Here is a 21,712-nt window from a genome sequence, read left to right as displayed (position 1 = left end):
CCTGGCCCTTTGTCGCGAGTGTGGTTGTTGTTCGTACAAGCTGACGAAAATAATTCATGCCGATTGGCATATGTTTGACAAAAGGCTCAGTCGGTGGCAAAAACCGATCAAAACTCGGAAGGGCCGGAATTGTGGCTTTTCCGATGCTATCTTTTACAGCCTTTAATATTGCCTGTGCCGCCGCTCGCCGGCATCATTTGACATTCATTCTAGAACGACTGGCGTTGGACTGAAACATGCCGGCGTTTTTGCACTATACTTGAGCAAGAAGTTGTCGAGGCCAAGCTACCCCTTCGAGATATAGGCTCTGGTCTATCTCCGATGGCCTTGATCTTTGCGGGATAGACGCGCGCTTCATGCTAAGCATTGGAGCATTCCACAGGATTTTTGCCACCAACGACACGCTTTCCGATATTGGCAAATAGTTTGTCAAAGTGCATACACTCGAGCACTGCTCGCAAGCTTTCCATGTGGCTCTCCGCATTCGACTTCCCGTGCTTAGCACGGCAATGGAACGGAAAATCGTCGAAACAGGTTTTTAAATGGCCATGACAGCTGCGTCACCAGACAATCGAACGTCGCTGTTGCTTTAAACAACCCTTTTGATATGACCAATCACTTCCAGAGCATTCTGCTCGGACTAATCAACGTATGGAGCGGGATAACGCTATTTCCTATCAGTAGTATTTAACAGGCAAAAATACTATGGTCGGCTCTAATTTTATCAGTGTCTATCAGGCCAGATAAAACTAGAGCCAACCATGTTATTCTTCAGCACATTTTTTTTTGTTTGCGCCGGAAAGTTACTGCATTTAGCTTTTTGGATGCATGCCGAATTTGCCACTTGCCTTCAGCCTCTCTGACACAGCAACCCGGCACCTTTACATTTATAAACGAGACATATAAAATAGACAGCTCTGCAGTATTCATGAGTATTGGTTTTTGTCAAGTTTCTTTACGCCGACGTGCTTAAAAACAATATAATAACGCACAGTCGTGATGCTGCTAACAAATCATATCATGCGCTAATTAGCCCACATCTCTCGGACATCATCAACGCAATGATACAACACTTTTGAAAGGCTTACAACTTTCTTATTAAGATAATTTAGCGCACAGATAATGATGCGCAAAACTTTGCTGGACCGCGGCTTCTCTACACTCACATTTGGAGCTCCGCCACCAGCACCGAGCCGCCGTGTCGTTGTAACTGGTTTAGGAGCTGTCACTCCATTTGGCTTAGGCGTCTCGCGCTCCTGGGAAGCACTGCTGGAGTCGCGATGCGCTATTCGAGTATGCCAAACAAGAGATTGCGGGATGTGTTAGGCACTGATATTTAATTAACAATCAAATGCTGCAAATTGCAGCAAGTGCGCGCCCTCGCAGACACAGGACTCAAATGCACAATTGGTGCAACTGTGCCACGGGGCGATGGAGAAGGAGAATTTCGCACGAAAGATTGGGTGAACCTTAATAACTTTCGAGCACAGGAGCCAGACTTTATCGCGTTTGCATTAGCAGCAGGTTTTGTGCTTCAAGTGCTACGATGTTTTTTTGTATTTAACTCTGTCTAAAAACGATAATTATGCTACAGCTGATGAAGCTATAAAAGACTCGGGATGGAGTCCGCAATCGGACGAAGAGCGTGAACGAGCTGTAAGTATCAAAATTTGTTAGACATCAATGAAGCAGTCATGCTGTGAACTTGTCTTTGAAAGGGCGTGGCTATAGGTGCTGGAGTTGGAAACATTCAGGAGATTGTGGATGTTGGACAGCTCATCAAAGACAAGGTATAATGAATGGCAAAATTATTTGCGTGATATATTCAAATGTCTTATCTCTCAGAAATATCGTCGAGTATCTCCCTTCTTCATAACGCGAATTCTCATTAATCTCGCAGCTGGCCATGTGAGCATTGAACACGGCTTGAAGGTTAATCTAATTGATTGTGGATGAGATCCATCGACATTTCAAGTCTATGATGCAAAATTTTCTATAGGGCCCCAACCATGCTTGTGTGACGGCATGTGCTACGGGCGTCCACAGCATAGGAGATGCCGCAAATCTGATTCGACATGGCAACGCTGATGTGATGGTTGCTGGTGGCACCGAAGCTTCTATCAATGAGATTGCTATCTGCGCATTCTTGCGCGCGCAGGCTCTATCGACAAAAGTAATTGAGTTGTGTTATCAAAATATGGGGCTGAAAAGCTGACGCCATCTCAATAGTTTAACGATCGCCCACAAGAAGCATCGAGACCGTTTGACTCAGAGCGTGACGGATTTGTTATGGGTGAAGGTGCTGGCGTTGTTGTACTCGAGGTGCAATGTATATCACTGACATGTTTCAACCTCTCAGCAATTTGCTAATACTTCGATGTTCTGTCTCATGAAGGAGTACCAACACGCAAAGAAGCGTGGCGCTAGGATTTACGCAGAAGTGCGGGGCTATGGGTTAAGTGGTGACAGCAATCACATAACGGCTCCAATTGAAGGTGGGCAAGGTGCTCGACGAGCCATGGAGTCAGCAATCGCGCAGTCGGGGCTCGCTCTTTCTGATATTGGTTATATCAACGCACATGCAACATCAACTCCATCGGGTGATCTTGCAGAAAATGCCGCTGTCAAAGAACTTTTTGGCTTGCACACCAATAACCTGGGAATATCTTCTATAAAGGTGTGAATTTTACACCACTCAGATGTTGTTTGGCTGATTACTTGCTCTCTCGATTGTGTTCAAAGGGGGCAATCGGTCATTTGCTAGGTGCTGCCGGTGCTGTAGAGGCAATTTTTTCAATCAAAGCTCTTCATCATGTTAGTTTTTTGTGTGGTGCCCGATTTAGCACTTCGTTGTCACTGAAAAGTGTGCTTTTTAAATGTTTTCACAGAACGTGATGCCTCCAACAATCAATTTATCGAAGGTGACGGAAGAATTCACATTAAATTACGTGCCAAATCAGCCGCAAGAGAAAAAGCTGCGCGCAGTCCTTACAAACTCGTTTGGTTTCGGAGGAATAAATGCCAGTCTCTTATTTGCCAAGTAGCTGTCGAACAAGCAATTATGTGAGTTATATACAGTAAGTTCTTTAAAATTAAGCTGAAGCCTGTGCTGGCTTGTGCTAGCGCATGTTCACTCTCTCAAAACTATCTGCTTTCCCATTTCGAAGAGCTTTATCTGAAAATCCTTTTCCTTCGATCTTTTCGGATTGCATCCGTTGATGTGACAGTGGAAGAAAGGGATAGCTACTATTGCGGAATTCGTCGACTTTGTTCCGAGCTAACTACAACATGTTAGTAGAAAGTAAGCATGAGAGATGCTCATCCAATTTTTTTGACCGAAATTGTACCGTGATCTCCCGCTCCATCCGTGCTCTTTCTAGTGTCATCCGTTCCAGCGCTGTGCGAAGGTCACGCTCTTGTCGATAGCATTGCTGTTGTTTTGACAGTGCTGCTGTGAGTTGAGCACTTAACTCCGACACCTTCCGGTCACTATACTCGCATGCCTGTTCCTGCTCTATCAATAAATCTTTTGCATCATCTAATTCTCTGCTGAGTTGCTGAACTTGCAATGAGAGAACCGAACAGCGAGAGTCTGTCTCCTGTTGGCACTTGTCGGCGCGCTTTCTCTCTTCTTTTAAGGATTGCAACCTCTCTTTCAAGCTCTCAATTTCAGCCACAAGACGAACTTCGCTCCTTTCTCGCTCGCTGCGGGTATTGCTCACGACTGATGCCGCTTCTTTCTTTGCCAAAGATAACTTGTACTCTAGCTCAGCGGTCTGGGCTTTCAAATCTTGATTCTGCTGATGTAATATTTCGAACTCGCTACTAAATCGGTTGGCACAATCTGCCTTAACCTTATTCAACTGATCGTTTAGTAGCTGAACCTTACGGTGCTGCTCTTCGCTTTCGTCTTTCGCTTCGCGTGCCTCGAGGCGACGCATTTGTAGTTCGCGCTCCAGCGAAGCCACTCGTTCCTGTGTAATTTTATTGATCATGCAAAGCAATTGTAAGCACAGTTCACAAAAACATCGAGAGCCTTGTATTCACGTACACTTAATTCCTGTCCTCGTTCACGAGTTTCAGCCCGCAATTTTGATAACGCGTCATCTTTAGCTCGTATTCTTTCAAGGTATTCGACTTCCATTTGACTTAGCTGAATTACACCACACATGTATTTTCATTTCAGTCCAGCTGCTGGAAAATGAAACAACGCTACCACGGTACCGTATCGCGAGCCTCTTCCGCTGTTGCAACACGCTCCGAAAGATGCCTTAATTTATTCTACATACATTTCAGTCCATACTTATCTTGTAAGCTCCACTAGATGCTGACAATCACTTAACAATAAACACCTTGAGTACCTCGAATGAAATACCTGCGTCCTTGGAGAGACGAACAGAATCGGCAAGTTTCCTATCGAGATCTTTTTGGCTTCTGACTGCCACCTCTATTTTCAAGCGTAAAGCAACAAGCTCAGCATTCAAGGTTTTGATCTCTTGCTCTCGACTGCTCATGACTGTCTCGTGTTTCCGGGCTAGCGTACTCAGACTCTCATCTTTGAGTTTTACGTAATCTGCAGCTTGTTGACGAAGTCGTTCCAGTAGTCGCGCTATCTCCCGTCGACTCTGCAACTCACGAGCAGCCACCTGATCAGTCAAATACAATGAAGACTTCATCAGGACAATATCAACCAATGTATAAAACATTGCGGTCTCAACCTCTTCTTTTTCTAAAATTGCTTCTTCAGCTTTTGTTTTGCACTTCACTTCCAGCTACATAAGCGCCCAGCGAAGATTTCAGCCGCATCTCTTTCATTAAAGCAAAAAAGCGCATTTACCTCAGCTACGGCTTCCTCTCGTGCACTATATTGCGTCAGCTGTTTCTCCATGCTGTTCAAAACATTCAGTATGCCTTCACAATCCTGTCGCACGGCATCGAGTTCTGATTGTAGATCGCTGTTTCGCTCTTTCAATTCGTCGATAGCTTTGTCTTTTGTATCAAGTGCATCCGTAAGTTCACGCAGACGCACACAAACGTTTTGATAACGCGTCGAAAATGCTTCATCTTTGCATTCACTGCCTCGTTTCATCTTCTCTATCAAATCCGTACATTCCTCAAGCTTACTCTCTAATTCGCTTCGCTCTCGGCGTGCTGTATCGATTTTTGTCGTCAAAGTCTCTTTAGCGCTCTCCAGCTGTGCGACTGATGCCGCATACCGCTGTAATTGCCGTTCGCAATGCAATTTCTCCTCTCGAATATGCGTACAAGCGTCACGCACCTCCAGCAGTGCTTGCGTGGCTTCATTCAGATTCTGCCCAATACTCTGCAGCTGTTGATCTTTATCTGTAAGCTCTGTCTTCATTGCGCCAAGCTCATTGTCTTGAAGTGAAACTTGCTCCATCAGCATGTTATTTTCTGCCATCAATACGTCAATACGTTCGTTCATCTCCTGCAAAAAGTCGCCATTCTCCTGTACTTGCATCATCTCGTCAAGTTGCATTCCCTTCGGATAATTCTGCATTCGCAGCAGCATCTTCTCTCCTGCACCTCCCAGCTCTCTGTAATTAAGTCTTTTCGTAAGCTAATGCCTCCAAATTCTCACCCATTGAGCGTGTCTTACTCCTTCAATTTCGTATTTTCCTTAACATACTCTTCAGCTCGTGTTGTCACTCGGTCTAAAGCTTTCTTGCTATCTAAAAGAGCAGTTTTCTGAAATCGCAATTATTCTAAAACATTCGTTATGGGTCCCATGTTTGGAAGGATCACAATTTTCTTACCAATTCTTGAATCTTAAGGTCATAAGCCTGCAGTAGCGGATTCATGTAGTCGGAGGCCGTCAGCCACGGCGCTAGACGTTCGTGCGGCTCATTGTTACTTTCTGTCACTTCTGCTAAATTTCTTATCCGATCTGATTCGCCGTGACGTTGAAGTATACCGCGTAGCTGTACTAGCAATCGCTCGGAGTAAGATCGGAGGAAGTCTCTTTCATCCGTAAGTCGCGCGCTTTCCAAGCAGCAGCCAGAGACGCAAGGTGAAGGACCTGTAGCGCTTTTGACATGTGCAAGAGGATGAACTTGTGGCTGTGACTGATCCTGAATTTGTAGGCGCCCTTGAGCCTGCAGACGGCGTGATCGCTCCGCTTGAGGACCTCCATCATCGTCCATGCTGATTGAAGTTTGCGTCTTTTCAGGAATTATCGCGTGCGAGAGTATATAATTTGGATGAAGTCTCTTTAATTTGATTAATTGTGTCTCACTACAAAGATTGCATTTGCTTTGTTTTTTATTCATTGGTACCTACTTGTCTACCCTGACTACTTGCCAAAATGCCAACAGTGGGGGTGAAACGTGACGAGCTGTTTGCGGCCTTAGGCCAAACTTATACAGATGAGGAGTTTGATGTGCTATGCTTCGAGTTTGGGATCGAATTGGACGACGTGACGAGCGAAAAACAGCTCAAACAGCGCGAGACCAAGGGCCAATTAAAGGATCACTCAGCTCACTCGGACGCTGTGCTCTACAAGATTGACGTGCCCGCGAATCGTTACGATCTCCTTTGTGTTGAGGGAATTGCTCGTGCCCTGCGTATTTTTCTAGAAAAAGAACGCCCACCTGTGTACAGGCTAGCACCCCGAGCCAATGGCGCGCTCCACCTTACAGTCAAGGCCGATACCAAGGTACACCGAACAATGAACTTACTGGTCAGAAAAGCTGACAACATGTTGTTCTATTTTGCAGCTGGTTCGTCCATACGTCGTGTCAGCCGTGCTACGCGACGTTCAATTTACGCAGGAACGGTACGATAGCTTCATCGATTTACAAGACAAGCTGCATCAAAACATCTGTCGCCGCCGTACGCTCGTAGCTATTGGTACACACGACTTGGACACTATTCAAGGGCCCTTTACCTACAATGTACAAGTGCTTTAGAGAAGTGTATTTGATCGTATACAAGATTGACATAAGCCGTTTTATGTAGGCGCTACCCCCTAAAGAGATCAAATTTATACCGTTAAGTCAAGACAGGGAATTCGACGCTAAAGAACTGCTGGATTTCTACCGAACCAACCCGGAAGTCAAACACATCAAGCCATACACCGATATCATTTATGACTCACCCGTGTATCCTGTTATCATGGACAAAAACGGCGTGGTCTTATCATTACCACCCATTATAAATAGCGAACACTCTAAGATTTCTCTTGACACGAAAAACGTTTTCTTTGAAATTACGGCCACGGACATCACGAAGGCCAAGATAGTGCTCAACACCATGATTGCTATGTTCTCCGAGTACTGCGCCAAGCCGTTTACTGTTGAGCCGGTACAGATCAATTACGAAGATCAGACAGTATATAAGAACGAATTGACTCCCGATCTCAACAATCGCTCGGTTGAAGTACAGATCAAAAATATTCAGTCCATGCTGTTTGGCAAAAGGGATCCAATAGACCTTGACGTTGATCGAATCTGTAAGCTGTGCGACAAGATGCAATTAGACGCAAAGCCCTCCGGCAATAAAAACACTATAATTGCAGAAGTACCAATCACGCGTTCGGACATTCTGCACCCCGTGGATGTGATAGAGGACATAGGTATTGCCTACGGCTTCAACAACATCCCGTTGACGGTTCCTCAGACGCAGACTATTGGAATGGCTCAGCCTTTGAACAAGCTGAGCGATCTTCTTCGCGATGAGATCAGCCGTGCCGGCTACATCGAGCTGCTCACTCATGGTCTATGCTCTCATAAAGAAAATTTTGAATATCTTAACCGCGCGGACGATGGCCACACGGCTGTTGTATTGTCCAATCCAGCCACTGTTGAATTTGAAGTTGTCCGGACATCAATGTTGCCAGGTGTTCTGAAAACGATTCAAAACAACAAGGCCATGTCGATCAAAGAAGGCTTAAAGTTGTTTGAAGTTTCGGATGTTGTTGTGATTGATGATGATACGGAAACTGGTGCGAAGAATATACGTCGTATTTGTGCTGCGTATACCGGACCAACCGATGGATTCGAAATTATCCATGGTCTGGTAGATCGCATTATGCAGTTGATGGGCATTCCGTCCGAATTAGAGATGCCTGCCGGCACAAAAGAGTTCTACACTGTCGCGCCCGCGGAAGAACGAACGTATTTCCCTGGTCGTTGTGCGTATCTAATGTTGCAGAAGGAGGATGCTAAACCTCAGCGGCTCGGTGCCTTTGGAGTACTAAACCCGGTGGTTCTAAAGAATTTCGACTTGCTTAACCCGACATCCGTTCTCGAGATAGATTTGGAACCTCTGGTTTAAGCTCCACTGCAGTAAAACAGACAATGGTATAAAGCACTTTACTGCAGCTATTGACATCGCACGAGCCAAGTAGTCAGCCAATCCGTGACCATAAAATGCGCTGTTATGCGAATCAACGTTTTTTGCCGATATTCTTGAGTTCTAATTATATGTAGGCGAATTTGCTCGGCGAATTAATAGAAGACACTTTTCTTAGAACTAAGACTTCCAAACTTTATTTTATTGCCATTGTGCTTATAACTATGGACGGTAACAAGCTGGATCGGGAATTGCTCTCGCTAGCCGATACCATCAGCATAAGCAATCCCATCACTTTTGGACAAAAGACTACTTGGTATGATTATGGGGGTATAAATGGAGCTGCAAATTGAATAATTAATTTTATGTTCTCTGCTTCGGAACTAATGCAGGCGTACGTCACTAAAGAATGCAGAGCTTGTAGCAAAGCAAGAATATCATATTGCGGAGTCATTGCCACCCAAATTTGTGCTGACTGAGTCGCAGAATGCCAAAAAGGCCAATGCAACGAACCCGAAGATAATAAATGATGATGGTAGTATCATTGCAAGAAACGTTGACGATGATTCGATTGAAGTGGCTATAGAGGTTTTGCCAAAACGCGTCCCGCTCGCGAAACGGAGTCACATGGATGGGATCCTCCGTGGTGTTCCTGGTGGCTCCATGCAGATAAGTACCACTCAACAGCGCGCATTTGTGTATGACAGCGAAATGAACACCATGAATTGCGGCAAAGATACTAGTCATCACCGTAAGCGCGACGCATATTCTGACTATGTAGAGGCTCGTGCACGATTTAGCAAGATGCACAGCGTCAAGTAACACTCAACATCGAATATATCTTACTCAAGAACTAAAATAAAATATTACTTGCTTATGCCTTATTTGGCTAAGTTCGTGCTACAGTAAAACTAAAGCGTCTTTTTAGCAGTTATATCAGTAGTAGAGTCAAAGGTTTGAGCAGCATTGACAACATACATATCCATGTGCTTCGGCAATTTCAGTTGGCCAGTCGAGGTGTTACATTTGCCTTGCGACTTAAGGTAAATGCTATTTTGACGCGATCAAATTTAGTGCTTTCCTCAATCAATCTTTGTACAAGTACCAATCATCGGAAACTCCTCTTACAGAGAGCTTTCTCTTGTTTACCACTTTGAGAACCCAATTCGCCTTGATTCATCGATTGTATCTATACTTCAAGTATTTTCAAGAAATCGTCTAGTGGTTCAGCACTCAAAAGTTGATTTTTGTTCGTCGAATTATTAGTCGACGGCGCATGTCCACTCGAATTCTAAGTTTTAGACCCGTTATTCATTGGTTTAGTCATTCTGATTTGTAACGTTATCGTTAATCTTGCTCTGTTCGGGTTCTTCAGGCTCTTTCTCACCGCTATCTACCACATTATCTCGTAGGTAAGGACCTGCTAGCCGATTCTTCGTGTGCTGTTTCCGATTTCGAAGCTTTCCAGCTTCCTTTGAATCCTTGGGCATTTCCACTTCAACTATGGGCGTTGTTTTGATCAGTGTCGCTGATAGCTCAATTTGGTTCAACTAGCAGCAGAATTCTCACAAAATGATAACAACCTGTATGACGATTCCAATTCTAGACAAACTTACCTGCACTTGTGCATTCAAAAGAGCAGCTTCAAGAAAGCCCCGATGTTCAGCCGCAGCTTGAATTTCACGCGAGCTTACAAATCGTCTCTTCTTAGAGACAGCCAGACACTTGCCATGTGTATATTTCAAATCAACTGGCTTCGTCTCGCCGTTAACTGAAATTTTGACTGGAAGTTTAATAACAGATCCATTTTGTGGCACGAAATTCCTAGACGACCTCCTGCTTTGCCCATTTTCACCAATAATCTTCTGTACGATGCTATAAGGACTCTTTTCAGTATTCTTTTCAAGTTTAGCTCCGGCTATCGCGTCGGCAAAAGCACTGGCAGAATGATTTTGTCTGAATTGGGTGCTATTTCCCAGCGAAGTTAGACGGCGTAGTGCTTTCGCCTTCGACAGTCGATCTAACATATGTCCAAGAGAATAGCCACCAGCCTTTGTCGCGTTATTGTGTTGATCTCTCTCTCGAATAAAAGCGCCTTTTTGTTGTAATTGAGGACATTTGTCATCATAAAGACTGAGCGGGATACCAGGAGCATAACTATCACTTGGTTGGATTGCATTAATGCGAGGAGGCAATTGTGGGGTCACAGGCAAAGAATGGAGAATTCGCCGAGGTCCTGTTTGTAACGTTAAAAATCGACCCTCAGGTTTCAATGCAGTAGGCTTAATTGGAGGCGGTCGATCGTGGGGTTTTCGTGTTAACGAGTCACCAAGACTATTGGTCTGCAATCGTAGCTCTGTTGAGCACTCGTCCAAATAGTCGATCTGTTTGGGCTTTTCGCGAACGGGTCGTAAGCACGCCGGGGCGCTGGCACTCGTTCGAGCCCCAAGAGCGTTGGCTTCAAGTGAAGCAGTGGTGTAGTCTGCATACACGAGACAGCAATGCTCGCAAACTCCAACAGTTTTGTGCAAAAATATTGGGTCTTGGCGAAGACGAGCATAGTCCTCAGGCAGTAGCGCTGGATGAATGTACCGAATCACAGGGGGTATAATAAGTTCGCGCTTTTGCCACTGCTTTCCTCCACGTCTTACCTTCGTCAACCCAGGAACACTGTTGTTAGATTTCGTCATCTTCAGGTGATGACAGATGCCGAATCCAACGCCGCCAGCCTGCTGTACAACTTGCTCGTTTGGTGGCCACTCAAGCGAAGTTCGCTTGTCTCCATCAATGCACTGGTCAGAAAATTTCAGCACGTACTGGAAATGAGCCAACACAGCTCTGTAAGTCGTCGGAAAGAGCGCACGCTGAGCTACGACCTGAGCACAACTAGCACAGCGCGACTGTCCCGAACAAAGTTCGTCATTTGCTTCCAAAAATTTCGCGGAGCTTCGAAATCTTGACCGATTATCGAAAGCTTGAGCAAAAGTAAGACTTGAAACTTTTGCGTCGCTGACAATGTCGAGTGGGCGAATGTTTATTGCTGAAGCCGATGCGACGGCAGTCAACGGCGACTGCAAACGCATTGAAGAACACCATAATAACCACAATCGATCGTCCGCATCTAGTTGAAGCCGCAAGACCATTCGTGCAATTCTGTACTTATGGTAGGAAACGCGAGAAACGTAGTCAACAACTCGCTCACACAGCTGTTGCACCATACCAGGCAAAATGGACCCTCGCACTGGATCCGGTCGGCTGAGAGAATCTACACCGCCTCCTTCTTCAAATGTGACACCGCGTTCATAAACATTAAATCGGGCGTCGTGGAGTGTATGCACATTTTCTCGCCTTTCCAGTAAGCACAATTTTGGTGACCAAATCGCCTTGAGTGTTGAATGGTGGCCTCCTTTTGGAACTAAAAATTGCTGGAGTATGCCTGCTGACCGGTGCGAAGTAGACGTTGATGCGTGCGAGTTTTTTTGTCTTTTGAATAGAAAAACGTGAAGCGCCTCCGCGTCAAAGTATTCGATGGCAGGGCTGATACTTTCTGAATCTGATTGACACAAATAATAAGCCACAATCTCCGTGCTTGCCTTCATCTTAGTAAACGATTGTTCAATAAGTGTCGAATTAAGATGTTCTCGAGTTTTTCGTTTAATGCGTCCACACTTGCGACTCGTAAAATACCAAGCCATTGGCTGCGAACCTCGATAGATTACCGTTTGTGGTACTGGAACTTGAACATCACCTCCAAGGTTATCTGCTGACCACAAGTATTGATACAAATTCTCCACAAGACCATCACCTTCGAGTGGCAACGCTGTTGCCATGCTCGAGCGTGCTGGCTTAAAATAAAAAATCGGCCGTTTCGACAATTTCAATCAAAAAAAGTTTTCAGCAATGTACAAGAAGCATTGATCTTAACATGAGCCATAAAAGACCGGCATTGCCAACTAAATCACCCGTTGAGGATCGAGCTGGAACACACTCAAAATTATCTTCTCTTGAGCCCGAAGCCAAAGGCCAGCAAGATTTGCGACATGCCGTAGATCTGTATCAAAAAGGACTTGAAATTGCACATGGAGCGATCAGTAACGAAGACTGCTTAAAAGCAATTAATTGCTTCAGCCTGGCGATTGCCACATGTTCAAATCAAGCTCGCTTTTTTTTCGCTCGTGGTAACACATATCGTTCCATCGGAGACTTTGAATGTGCGGCCATAGACTACGGATTCGCAATTATGCTTGATGACCGATGTGCACTATACTACGCCAATCGTGGAGCTTGCTATCGCAAGCTTCATCAAACGGCTAAAGCCCTTGAAGATTACTCTAACGCAATCAAAATGGATTCGCGAAAAGCAATTCACTTCTTTAACCGAGCACTTGTGCTGCATGATGCCGAATTCTATCGCGAGGCCATCATTGACTTCACAAATGCGCTCGAAGACGGATCGCCGGCTGCAGACCCTGAAACGAATAAATCCAATTCGATACCTACTGGCAATAGTAATGGAATTGGTGTCCGTCTTTGGTGTCGCGCTTTGCAGATTCGTGCCAATTGTTTTCGGCGACTTGGATTATTGTCAAAGTGCATTGAAGATCTACGGTCAGCTTCCAAGCTCGACTCTCAGAATGCTTCCGTGCATAATGCTCTTGCGCTCGCTCATTATGAAACCTTCGACTTTGATTGCGCTGTCGACGCATTCACACGAGCCATCGAGCTGAATTCGAGTAATCCAACCTAGCTACCGTGGACTGTGTTACATTCGTCTTGGTCAAAAAACTGCTGCAAAAGAGCAAGAAGAGCTCAAATCGCCACCCATCATTTCCAGTGGAATTCGGGTATTCGCACGACAGTGCCTGGCCGACTTTAGCACGTGTATTCAGCTTGATGCTCACAACGCGCAAGCATATTTTTATAGAGGCTCTGTTAAGCTCGCACTAGCGCTAGATCTGGATCTGTCTTTTTCTACGTTTACAAGTTTTGATATTAGCACGAGCCCTGCAATGACGAAAGCCAGAAGTTTGCCGAATGATTATGGGTCAAATGAGGGTGGCGAAGGCATCAATGATGTGATCGATCCCTTAACCTCAAATATGAGCAACTTATCTGCAGCCGACCAACTAGAGGCAGCATTAAATGATATTGAAATGGCACTTAAAATATGCCCCACTGCGAGGCCTTTTCGAATCTGCCTGGCTATGATTATGCAGCTAAAACAGCAGCATTTGGAGGCTCGGTCCATATTTGAAACAATTCCATCGGCTAACAAAAGTGTACTGGTCCAATTCCATACAGCGCTTTGCTATCACGCTCTAGGTGAATATGAACGTGCATTGGAGCTACTGACTGATGCACTAGACGATTTTCCCGATGAGGCAATCATCCTTGAAGCTCGTGGGTTCATGCTGCAAGAAACTAAGTTGTTTTCCTTAGCCGTTGCAGACTACACGCATGCGCTGGAGATACTTGAGAGCCACGAAGAGTCCGAAAAGAACAAAATTCAAACTTTAAGACTGCGTTATCTGCGAGGAGAGAGTGCGTTGCGACTTCTGCGCTATCAAGATGCTGTCGACGACTTCGCTGCTGCTATCGCTGGAGGCTATACCGCAAATATGGCTGCTTACAATGCCCGCGGCATGGCATTTCGCGGTCTGGGCGATTACGAAAGCGCTCTTCTGGATCTCAACGTATGTATTAATTTGGTATTATTTGAGTCATGTTGCCATGCTCATCACTCATGCAGATTTGCGTGGCGCAAGCGGCAAAAACTGACATCTTTCGTTACCATCGCGCGCTTTGCCTAATGGAGTGCGCTCGTTACGCGGAGGCTTTGCCTGATCTTCATGAGTGTATACATAAAAACACCACAAACTCAAAGTACATTGCTGACTGCTTGTGTTGCTTAATGTCTTCGAGCTCATGAAAGTGTCACTGTACGCAGACTGCTTTATCACTTGGGATTGTGCTACTACCATGAACACCAACTTAGTGAATGTGTGAACTTCATGAACCACGCTCTGGAATGCGAACCCGGGCAACGGTTGCTCTCTGAAATGTAACATCTGGCAAATCGAGCAGCTTGTGTTCATATATCAATTCTGACTTTGCGCTGCTTTTGTTACAGTCATTATTACATGGGGCTTTCGCATGCGCTGGAAGGCCGAAACATGGACGCCATTGAGCACTTTACAACTGCTTACGATCACTCTTTGATGGCGGAAAGAAGTATCGAGTTCGAAAATAATCAGGACGATGAGCCTGGTGAAGCAACTGACAAGCAGACACAAGTGCAGCACCTGCATGAATCTCAGCTCATGTACATTCATGAGCGCGCCAAAGCCTTTCAACTTGAGCGATATTATTCCAAAGCTCTCACTGATTTTTCTTTTGTTATTGCTCAGCAACCAACAAATGCACACGCGTACTTTCGTAGAGGATTCGCTTACAAAGCACTAGGCGACATCAAAGCTGCGGCCCACGACCTTCAAACTGCTCGCTCGCTTGACCCGAGCAATTTAGATTTGGTTGTCAATTACAAGAAGCTGCGAAATGTCGAGTGCATCGAACTTTGCTTACTTTGCGCTCCAGGCGAGGAAGAGTGTCTTCAGATGAAGGGCAAAGGAGGAATTTACTTGCACTGATTTAGGCGTCCTCGAAACGTCGCGATCTAGACGTTTTAAAGATTCTTTGTTGCGCACTAGTGAGCCAAATCAAGTAGCAGTGACATTTTTCAGAGGTGCTTTCATGGGCAACGTTTGCGTCTGCTGCAAGTGGGGCCGAGACGGACATTATGATGAAAATGGCAAGCAAGGAGGCTGGACTGATCAATACTCTAAACCTCTTGTAACTGCAAAGCATGATCTTGGCGCGCTTGAGTCTGATGAAGCCGACGGTCTTATAAAAAGAAAAGTTTTGATGCGCTCGCCTCGACCTGGAAGCGCATCAACTCAGGAATCTGACCGCAATTACAGTCCATCACGCTATCAGCAGCAATACGAACCTCATAAACGATCGCATCACAAGCACAAGGTCAAGGCGGCATCTATAGACTCTAACAAATACTCTAAGGGAGCAAAATTTTCTGATGATCGAGAACATCCTAATTTTCATGGCGAGCTTCCCCCAATTCACTACCTATCGCGCAGAATAGATGTCAACGATGACAGAGAATGGAGGACCAACAGGTCCACATCACTCGAGGTGCAGGACAGTGCTAAGGATTTTCGGTCTTCGTCGTCGCCAGCAAGATCACCTCGAGGGATTCAGGATGCAGCATCTTGTGTCGATGATGACTTCGAAGGTGTAGATCCGATTCACGGCTTAATGCGATTGCACCAGTCGTCACCAAATGAATCGTTGTCGCCAAAAACATCATCAAAGTGTGGTTCTCCGCATAAGAACTCACGCTACGGACGGAAACACTATCGTGCCGACGCCAATCGTAAGTAGCTGCCCCATATTCAAGAAGCGCAACCTTATACAACGCACGGGATCGTCTGCCCATTTTCACCCGTTCTTTATCTCTATAACTCGCTTCTGTGACCTCTCCCATCGGACAAATTCACAACTACATACATGCATGACAGCGATTGACTTCCTCGAAATTAGTTGCTGTCTACTGCGGATGCTGACAAAAGTGGGGTCACGCTATATGCCGGATCATTTCGGCATAGAAATGATGTACTGGAGAAGCTGCCGCTCTGAAATACTACCATCAAGGCCAGGAATACCCCCACCTTCGCTAGCAACAAACTTGAATATAGGCTCATCGCACTCAAAACCACCAAGGTTATAAGGGGCCTCCGTAGGGGTGTAAATGGCACCATCAACCTCGTGTGTAACACTCTGAGCAAATTTTGTTAACATGTACTCAGTCTTAGCCAGACGAAAGTGGTCTTTCATGCGCACACGAAACGGTTCATTTCCGTAGTCAAATGTCTTGTCCTGGTGATCTCAACAATGTAGATGAGTATGAGAGACTTCCAGCAATCACACCATTTTCTTACGCACATTTTTGCGCGGAACAATAATCTCGTTTTGCAAGCACTGCAACCGTTTTTCGAGCTTTTTTTGCCAAATCGCTGTCCCCTCTAAAAAGATGATATCGAAAGCCAGATATCGAGCTACCTTTGTATCTTGGTCTTGGTCCTCCACTAACAGCCCGTCAATTAGCGTATTTTTCTGAAATTCGTTCTAAAGATATCATCTAGTCAGCATCGACAATTTCTCATTGCATATATCGGCATGAGATTACCAGCGCCCTACGTCGGGGAAACTTCATATTAACTTTGGTGAAGGACATATCTCGAGACACGACGAACGTCCCGTCTGCGGTCACATAGAGAAGACAACGGCGACTACAATTACGCGACAATAAGGTCTGCAGTCATTGCGTATATCACTCTCACGAGCAAAACGTACCCTCTTGCCCGCCAGGTTACAAGGTACGCTTTTGTCAAACAGCCCTTTCGCTTGTATGCTCCTTCCGCAACATGTGTTGCTGTAAAAGGGATTGACTTAGATATATTTCGGATGAAGGCGTGAGTTCCAAACATTATCAACAAACCACGCGTATGTGCTTACCTCGCATCCAGGGAAACCTTCAATACCTGTAAGTTTTTCCAAGGATGTGGTCAGCTTTTGATGCTCTTTTGATGTGGCGGCAATCGTTTCGCCGTAGGCCAACGGCTCTACCTCGTCTACCCACGAACGAATTTTACGACGCTTTGCCGGACGCGGCTCCTGGCGGTCTGGAGGAATATACAGAGGAGCTTTGTATACTGGAGGAGTTGGTAAACCACTTGATAAAACTGCTTGCTCTGGATCGACTAAAGAGGTCTTAGAAGATACATCACTAGGAGTCACATCCTTCTTTATTCTCTCAAATCGAGAAGCTCGATCTAGTTCGGTCAGAACTTCACTGCCAACGGACGATCCGGTCTTGCGCTTGCGTGTTTCAGCGTGCTCCCATCGTGGAGGAGACGGAACTGCTAGTCTTGTCGACTCGGCCGGCAATGTGGTATAATACTTTCGGTATAATCGCTGCGCAATAAAGCATTAAAATTGGAAATTCCGCAAAATTTAATAAACTCCCTACGCACTTCCAGGTAATGCCGCGAGAAAATGCCAGGAGCTGTTGATTGTGCAAACTCTTCTAGCGCCTTATCTAAATTCAGTCCACATTGCTCCACCAGAAAACTGTAATGATCCGTCCCAGCAGATTTTGAAAGTCAGCTTTTTCGACACCATCATCAATAGTTTGCCGCGTACCTAACGATAAGATAACCAACAAAGTCGTAGCCTTCAGCACCAAAGACAGCGACATCCATATCTTTGCGCTCGCTCTTAAGATGTTTACTAATGGTCTTGTTGAAAGCCCCGACCATCTGGTCATCGTGATCTTTTCCTTCGTCGTCTAGAACAGGCAATCAAAGCAGTCTGTAAGGCTCACAAGCATGTCTACCTCTGAAATAATACTCGTTAATTACCTTCGGGCATGTCAATATGCAGCTTAACGTATTGAACATCCCAGTCGTCCCATTCCCTACGACGCACTTTACAATGAGGAAATACAATAGGAACCCCAAATTTAGCGAAAATGAATCACGCACTCGATGTCGTGAAAAAAGGTGTCGCTACCCGTTGCATCGATCACCAATCCGACGTCTAACACAGAGCCTGCACGCGTATCCGCAATAAGTTTCTCCATAAGAGCAGAAGGCGAATAGCTTTTTCTGTCCGAGAAGTAAATCTCGTAGCTGCAAATGTAATGAAAATATCAGAGAGAAGATGTATCGATGCAGCACAAAAGCACAATGTACATAGGGGAGAGCGGCGCGCGGATGGGCAGAATGGGCGCGCTCTTGATGCGTGTTGTGTACTGTGGTATGCACTCAAATTGCTTCCAGCGTGCAGCATCCCAGCGAAGAAGCTTGCGGCTTCCGCTTACAGATTTTTGCTGCTGGGCGGCACGCAACTTGGCTGCCACCTCAGCGCGGGTCGCGTCATCGCTCATAACTGTGTTGGCAATGAAGGATCGAAGAGTGATGGTCTACTGTTTCTGCGTTGTGAGTAAAACCTCGAGCACATAGATAAAACCATACTCAAAAGAGACCAAATCAGCACAATCTGACGATCACGAATAGCAGATGCAATGGGTACTCGGTGCGTGGAGCAAATCGCGTGGGGTGCTTGCTAAGGAAGGCAATGAGGTACAACAAATTTTGTCATATCTCTTTAGACGCTCTCAAACGCTTGTTTCATGGATGCGAACAAAGGAGTTGCAGGAGGTAGTAGCAAAGCTACGCAAGCTCGGTCAGCGCGCCACTTTGGAGGAGGTGTGCTTCCTATTAAAATGATAGCTTAATATGATACTTACGAAGATCCATGGTCAAAAGTTTAAGGAATCGCCTCTAGTGGCTAAGCTGAAGTCATCCCTGCAGTTTCACGGCCTGGGAAATATGATTTACAGCAACGCTGGCGACAGCAAAGAGGAGGTGCAGAAGGCGTTGCATGTTTGGAAGATAGCTATGGAAAAGGTGGGAAAGTAGCTGCAATGTGTCAGTGCAGCGCTCAATCTCACAGATCAAGTGTAGGGAAGCGCGAAGGCAAAGTTTAGCTACGCTCTATGTATGAAAAAGGGTATTGGTGAGGGAGTTGCAAATGTCAGCCAGGCATTCGCCATTATAGCTGACGCTGTATTTGGCGAACTGCAGGTTTTCCAAACAAGGATTTGGCGGGTGCTGTCAAGCACTTTAAGGATGTGAGAGTGATGCGCTTACTTTTTGATATTTTTAAGAGTCGAGCTAAAGAAAAAGTGCTAACTTAGTTAGCTGCAACCGGACACGGATGGGGAACATTTGCATACGCAGATGCCTTGAGCAACGGTGATGGCATACGCAAAAATGAGGAAAAGGCCTTCGAGCTGTTTAAACAATGTGCTGAAGCTGGAATTCCACCAGCTTTCATGAATATTAGCAATATGTACAGATCTGGAACGGGAACCCTAAAGGTAGGATTCCACATTTCTGTTACTCGTAATCGTTGCGTACTGCAAGTTTAGGCTGATAATTTCCTGCAGAACGAGCAAAAAGCTTTAAAGTGGCTGGTTAAGGCTGCTGAGGCTGGTGACCCAGCTGCTCAATCTCGGCTGGGTGAGTGTTACTCGCTCGGCAAGGGTGGTGTACAAAAGAATCAGGGTTTGGCTGTGCACTACTACATGAAGGCGGCTAGTGCTGGTGTTGTCGCTGCACAATTCAACCTAGGTTATTTGTTTCTTACTGGCGACGGTGTGCCACAAGACACCTTACAAGCTGAGGCTCTCTTTTACAAGGCCGCCAGCAAGGGCTTTGTGATGGCCATGGTTAATCTTGCTCAGATGTATCGCACTGGATACGGCAAAGTGCCTAAGGACCTGAATACGGCGCGCAAGTGGCTGGAATTGGCTGCTCCACATGATCCTAATGCTAAAGAGCTCTTGACGGCAATAACTGAGTCGGAAAATGCATAGAAAATTATTATGAACAGCTGATGCGACTCAAAATCTCTTATTGATTTCTACCCACTAATTCAAGCGCTATTTAATGGCTGGAGACGGATACGAATGCCTGGATCGTGCAAACGGCGCAGACAATAGAGCTTATTATGAATATAATCCAAGCTGTGAGTATGCGACGGTCAGTGTTAGGTTTATCGCGCCGGATGCAGACGTAGGATACACATGGAAGGACGTACGAGATTATAAGGCCAACAGTAGATCCCATGAGGTTCCAGACAATAGCCACGCTTGGTGAAAGAAGTGCCACCGCGATGGCGCCGGTCATGATGCCGAAGGTAAGCAGCACGTGCAGGATAGTAGAATTTGACCAATCTTGTGTAATACCTTCAGATTCTTCGCTTTCACTTGAGTTTAAAAGAACCGTGCTCTCGTTAATAAGAACTGTATCGTGATCAGTATTGGTCGAATCGGGCGCTTTATACACTTTGATCGTGAGTCCATGGACAATTCTTGCAAGTCTAAAAACGTTGGCGCGGCAAGGCTGGATGATGAGTGACAAGTTTAACTGAATCGTCAGAAGCAGTCCAAGTCGTCCAAAATTCACCAGATGATCGTTGTCACTAAAGTTTTTTAAAATGTCGCCTTGAACACCGCCCTGCTGCTGGAACGCGTACAGGTACCCCATTATGCCGAATATAATGTAGAACAGCCACGCAGAAGACATCGTAGATGCCACGATCTTCTTCAGACGGTGACGTGTGGGCTTGTGCAGCTCGTGATACACAGGCAATACATTAAAGTGGCAAAGGAACGATACAGATATGATAGGAAAAGCATACACTGCATCTGACAGGCTGTCGGGAATTAACTTCATTGGGATCTGTGTTTTAATTGGAGCGTCGCGTCTTGTAAGCGTAGTATCTAGTGCCCGGACTGTAACAGCAATTGCCAGTATTATTACTGACATGAGACCGAACATTGAGGTGAAGCGTAACGCATTCATGGAGCGTGCTAGCAGCGCCGGCGACACGAGCAGCACGCAGATGATCGTCAGGACGTTCTGCTCCACTTCAGTTATGGAACGATTATAGAGATAACTCGCACCAAGCGATCCCACAAGATCTTTAGTGAGGATGATGTACGCGACGAGCGTGAGAAACGTGAGTAGTACGAGGAGCACGACAGTGAATCGACCTACCCGCTTGCCGAGCGCCTTGCGCACCACTTCCTCGTAAGAGGTAGCGCGACCGCGACGACTACAGCTCACAATTACATAAAGACTAAACGTTGAACCAGATGCAGCAACGATCATGAATAAAAAAGCAACGACGAGTCCGCACTTGTCGAAAGCAAAAGGGAGCGATAATATGCCACCACCTATAATTGTGCTTACTAATGTGAAGGTGGCGGATGAAGCTGTAGTGGTGCGCGAGATAGAGAGTGGTCCTGGGCTAAAAAACTCATGACTTCCTCGGTGACGCTCATAGCGGTAGACGCCGGCGTCGGTCATGCTACCTTGTGAAAATTTGGGCTTGGGGCTATCTGTTAGGGTAATGTGTTGTAATTACACATTACCCTACTTAAAGTAAAAAAAGGTTTTTATCTAATAAGGCAAGAATCTAAATAAGAAAAACACTAGATATAAAACAAAATCTCAAACTTCAACAATGAAGTCAATAATTTATTTGACTTTTTGGCCATAACTAGCATTTTGCCGTTCGCGCGTGTGCTGGACAAGGGACTGTCTTTATCGCTGCTGTGCTGATTATTCCCCTCTATGAAAAATACATTTGAATGCTGCACTGTTGTCTAAATGCCTTATTGGCTCCGGTCCGACCCGGCCGAACAAGTATCACAAACAAGCTCGGGTCAAGGTTGTAATTACTCTTGTAGTAA

The 21,712-nt window shown here is 45.6% G+C and overlaps 9 protein-coding genes across 9 annotated transcripts; 5 read left to right on the top strand and 4 right to left on the bottom strand.

Moving 5' to 3' along the window:
* Positions 1-1,122: 1,122 nt before the first annotated feature.
* Positions 1,123-3,044, top strand: PHALS_04055 (beta-ketoacyl-acyl-carrier-protein synthase ii; the record flags this gene model as incomplete). The annotated part of the gene is made up of 10 exons (XM_024722050.1): positions 1,123-1,293; positions 1,368-1,524; positions 1,595-1,656; positions 1,719-1,790; positions 1,846-1,932; positions 2,000-2,173; positions 2,230-2,322; positions 2,396-2,677; positions 2,743-2,814; positions 2,889-3,044. 10 exons carry the CDS (start codon positions 1,123-1,125, stop codon positions 3,042-3,044), a joined length of 1,326 nt encoding a protein of 441 aa, XP_024573165.1.
* Positions 3,045-3,130: 86 nt separating this feature from the next.
* PHALS_04054 (uncharacterized protein) lies at positions 3,131-6,164 on the bottom strand (the record flags this gene model as incomplete). The annotated part of the gene is made up of 9 exons (XM_024722049.1): positions 3,131-3,277; positions 3,348-3,974; positions 4,052-4,153; positions 4,225-4,281; positions 4,362-4,646; positions 4,719-4,772; positions 4,838-5,558; positions 5,621-5,709; positions 5,778-6,164. The coding sequence occupies 9 exons, from the start codon at positions 6,162-6,164 to the stop codon at positions 3,131-3,133; spliced, it is 2,469 nt and encodes an 822-aa protein (XP_024573164.1).
* Positions 6,165-6,325: 161 nt separating this feature from the next.
* Positions 6,326-9,135, top strand: PHALS_04053 (phenylalanine-trna beta subunit; the record flags this gene model as incomplete). Its single annotated transcript, XM_024722047.1, has 5 exons — positions 6,326-6,676; positions 6,738-6,914; positions 6,979-8,289; positions 8,451-8,629; positions 8,706-9,135. The coding sequence occupies 5 exons, from the start codon at positions 6,326-6,328 to the stop codon at positions 9,133-9,135; spliced, it is 2,448 nt and encodes an 815-aa protein (XP_024573163.1).
* A 497-nt stretch (positions 9,136-9,632) lies between these two features.
* Positions 9,633-12,143, bottom strand: PHALS_04052 (uncharacterized protein; the record flags this gene model as incomplete). Its single annotated transcript, XM_024722046.1, has 2 exons — positions 9,633-9,863; positions 9,930-12,143. The coding sequence occupies 2 exons, from the start codon at positions 12,141-12,143 to the stop codon at positions 9,633-9,635; spliced, it is 2,445 nt and encodes an 814-aa protein (XP_024573162.1).
* Positions 12,144-12,238: 95 nt separating this feature from the next.
* Positions 12,239-14,775, top strand: PHALS_04051 (Molecular co-chaperone STI1; the record flags this gene model as incomplete). Its single annotated transcript, XM_024722045.1, has 6 exons — positions 12,239-12,921; positions 13,061-14,006; positions 14,063-14,196; positions 14,261-14,374; positions 14,444-14,635; positions 14,721-14,775. 6 exons carry the CDS (start codon positions 12,239-12,241, stop codon positions 14,773-14,775), a joined length of 2,124 nt encoding a protein of 707 aa, XP_024573161.1.
* A 288-nt stretch (positions 14,776-15,063) lies between these two features.
* PHALS_04050 (uncharacterized protein) lies at positions 15,064-15,768 on the top strand (the record flags this gene model as incomplete). The annotated part of the gene is made up of 1 exon (XM_024722044.1): positions 15,064-15,768. The coding sequence occupies one exon, from the start codon at positions 15,064-15,066 to the stop codon at positions 15,766-15,768; it is 705 nt and encodes a 234-aa protein (XP_024573160.1).
* Positions 15,769-15,978: 210 nt separating this feature from the next.
* PHALS_04049 (mrna capping enzyme family protein) lies at positions 15,979-18,334 on the bottom strand (the record flags this gene model as incomplete). The annotated part of the gene is made up of 10 exons (XM_024722043.1): positions 15,979-16,263; positions 16,330-16,512; positions 16,574-16,676; positions 16,741-16,835; positions 16,903-17,361; positions 17,421-17,517; positions 17,590-17,734; positions 17,808-17,863; positions 17,931-18,077; positions 18,141-18,334. The coding sequence occupies 10 exons, from the start codon at positions 18,332-18,334 to the stop codon at positions 15,979-15,981; spliced, it is 1,764 nt and encodes a 587-aa protein (XP_024573159.1).
* Positions 18,335-18,467: 133 nt separating this feature from the next.
* Positions 18,468-19,828, top strand: PHALS_04048 (Extracellular protein SEL-1 and related proteins; the record flags this gene model as incomplete). Its single annotated transcript, XM_024722042.1, has 7 exons — positions 18,468-18,530; positions 18,597-18,656; positions 18,717-18,857; positions 18,915-18,966; positions 19,035-19,081; positions 19,148-19,330; positions 19,400-19,828. 7 exons carry the CDS (start codon positions 18,468-18,470, stop codon positions 19,826-19,828), a joined length of 975 nt encoding a protein of 324 aa, XP_024573158.1.
* A 1,062-nt stretch (positions 19,829-20,890) lies between these two features.
* Positions 20,891-21,326, bottom strand: PHALS_04047 (Amino acid transporter, transmembrane; the record flags this gene model as incomplete). Its single annotated transcript, XM_024722041.1, has 3 exons — positions 20,891-20,938; positions 21,015-21,072; positions 21,157-21,326. 3 exons carry the CDS (start codon positions 21,324-21,326, stop codon positions 20,891-20,893), a joined length of 276 nt encoding a protein of 91 aa, XP_024573157.1.
* Between the last annotated feature and the right edge of the window lie 386 nt (positions 21,327-21,712).

The sequence above is a fragment of the Plasmopara halstedii genome, assembly GCF_900000015.1.
Source record: "Plasmopara halstedii genome assembly, contig: Scaffold_253, whole genome shotgun sequence".
NCBI lineage: Eukaryota > Oomycota > Peronosporomycetes > Peronosporales > Peronosporaceae > Plasmopara > Plasmopara halstedii.
The sequence above is the reverse complement of the archived record's forward strand: the minus strand, read 5'-3'. Positions and strand labels throughout refer to the sequence as shown.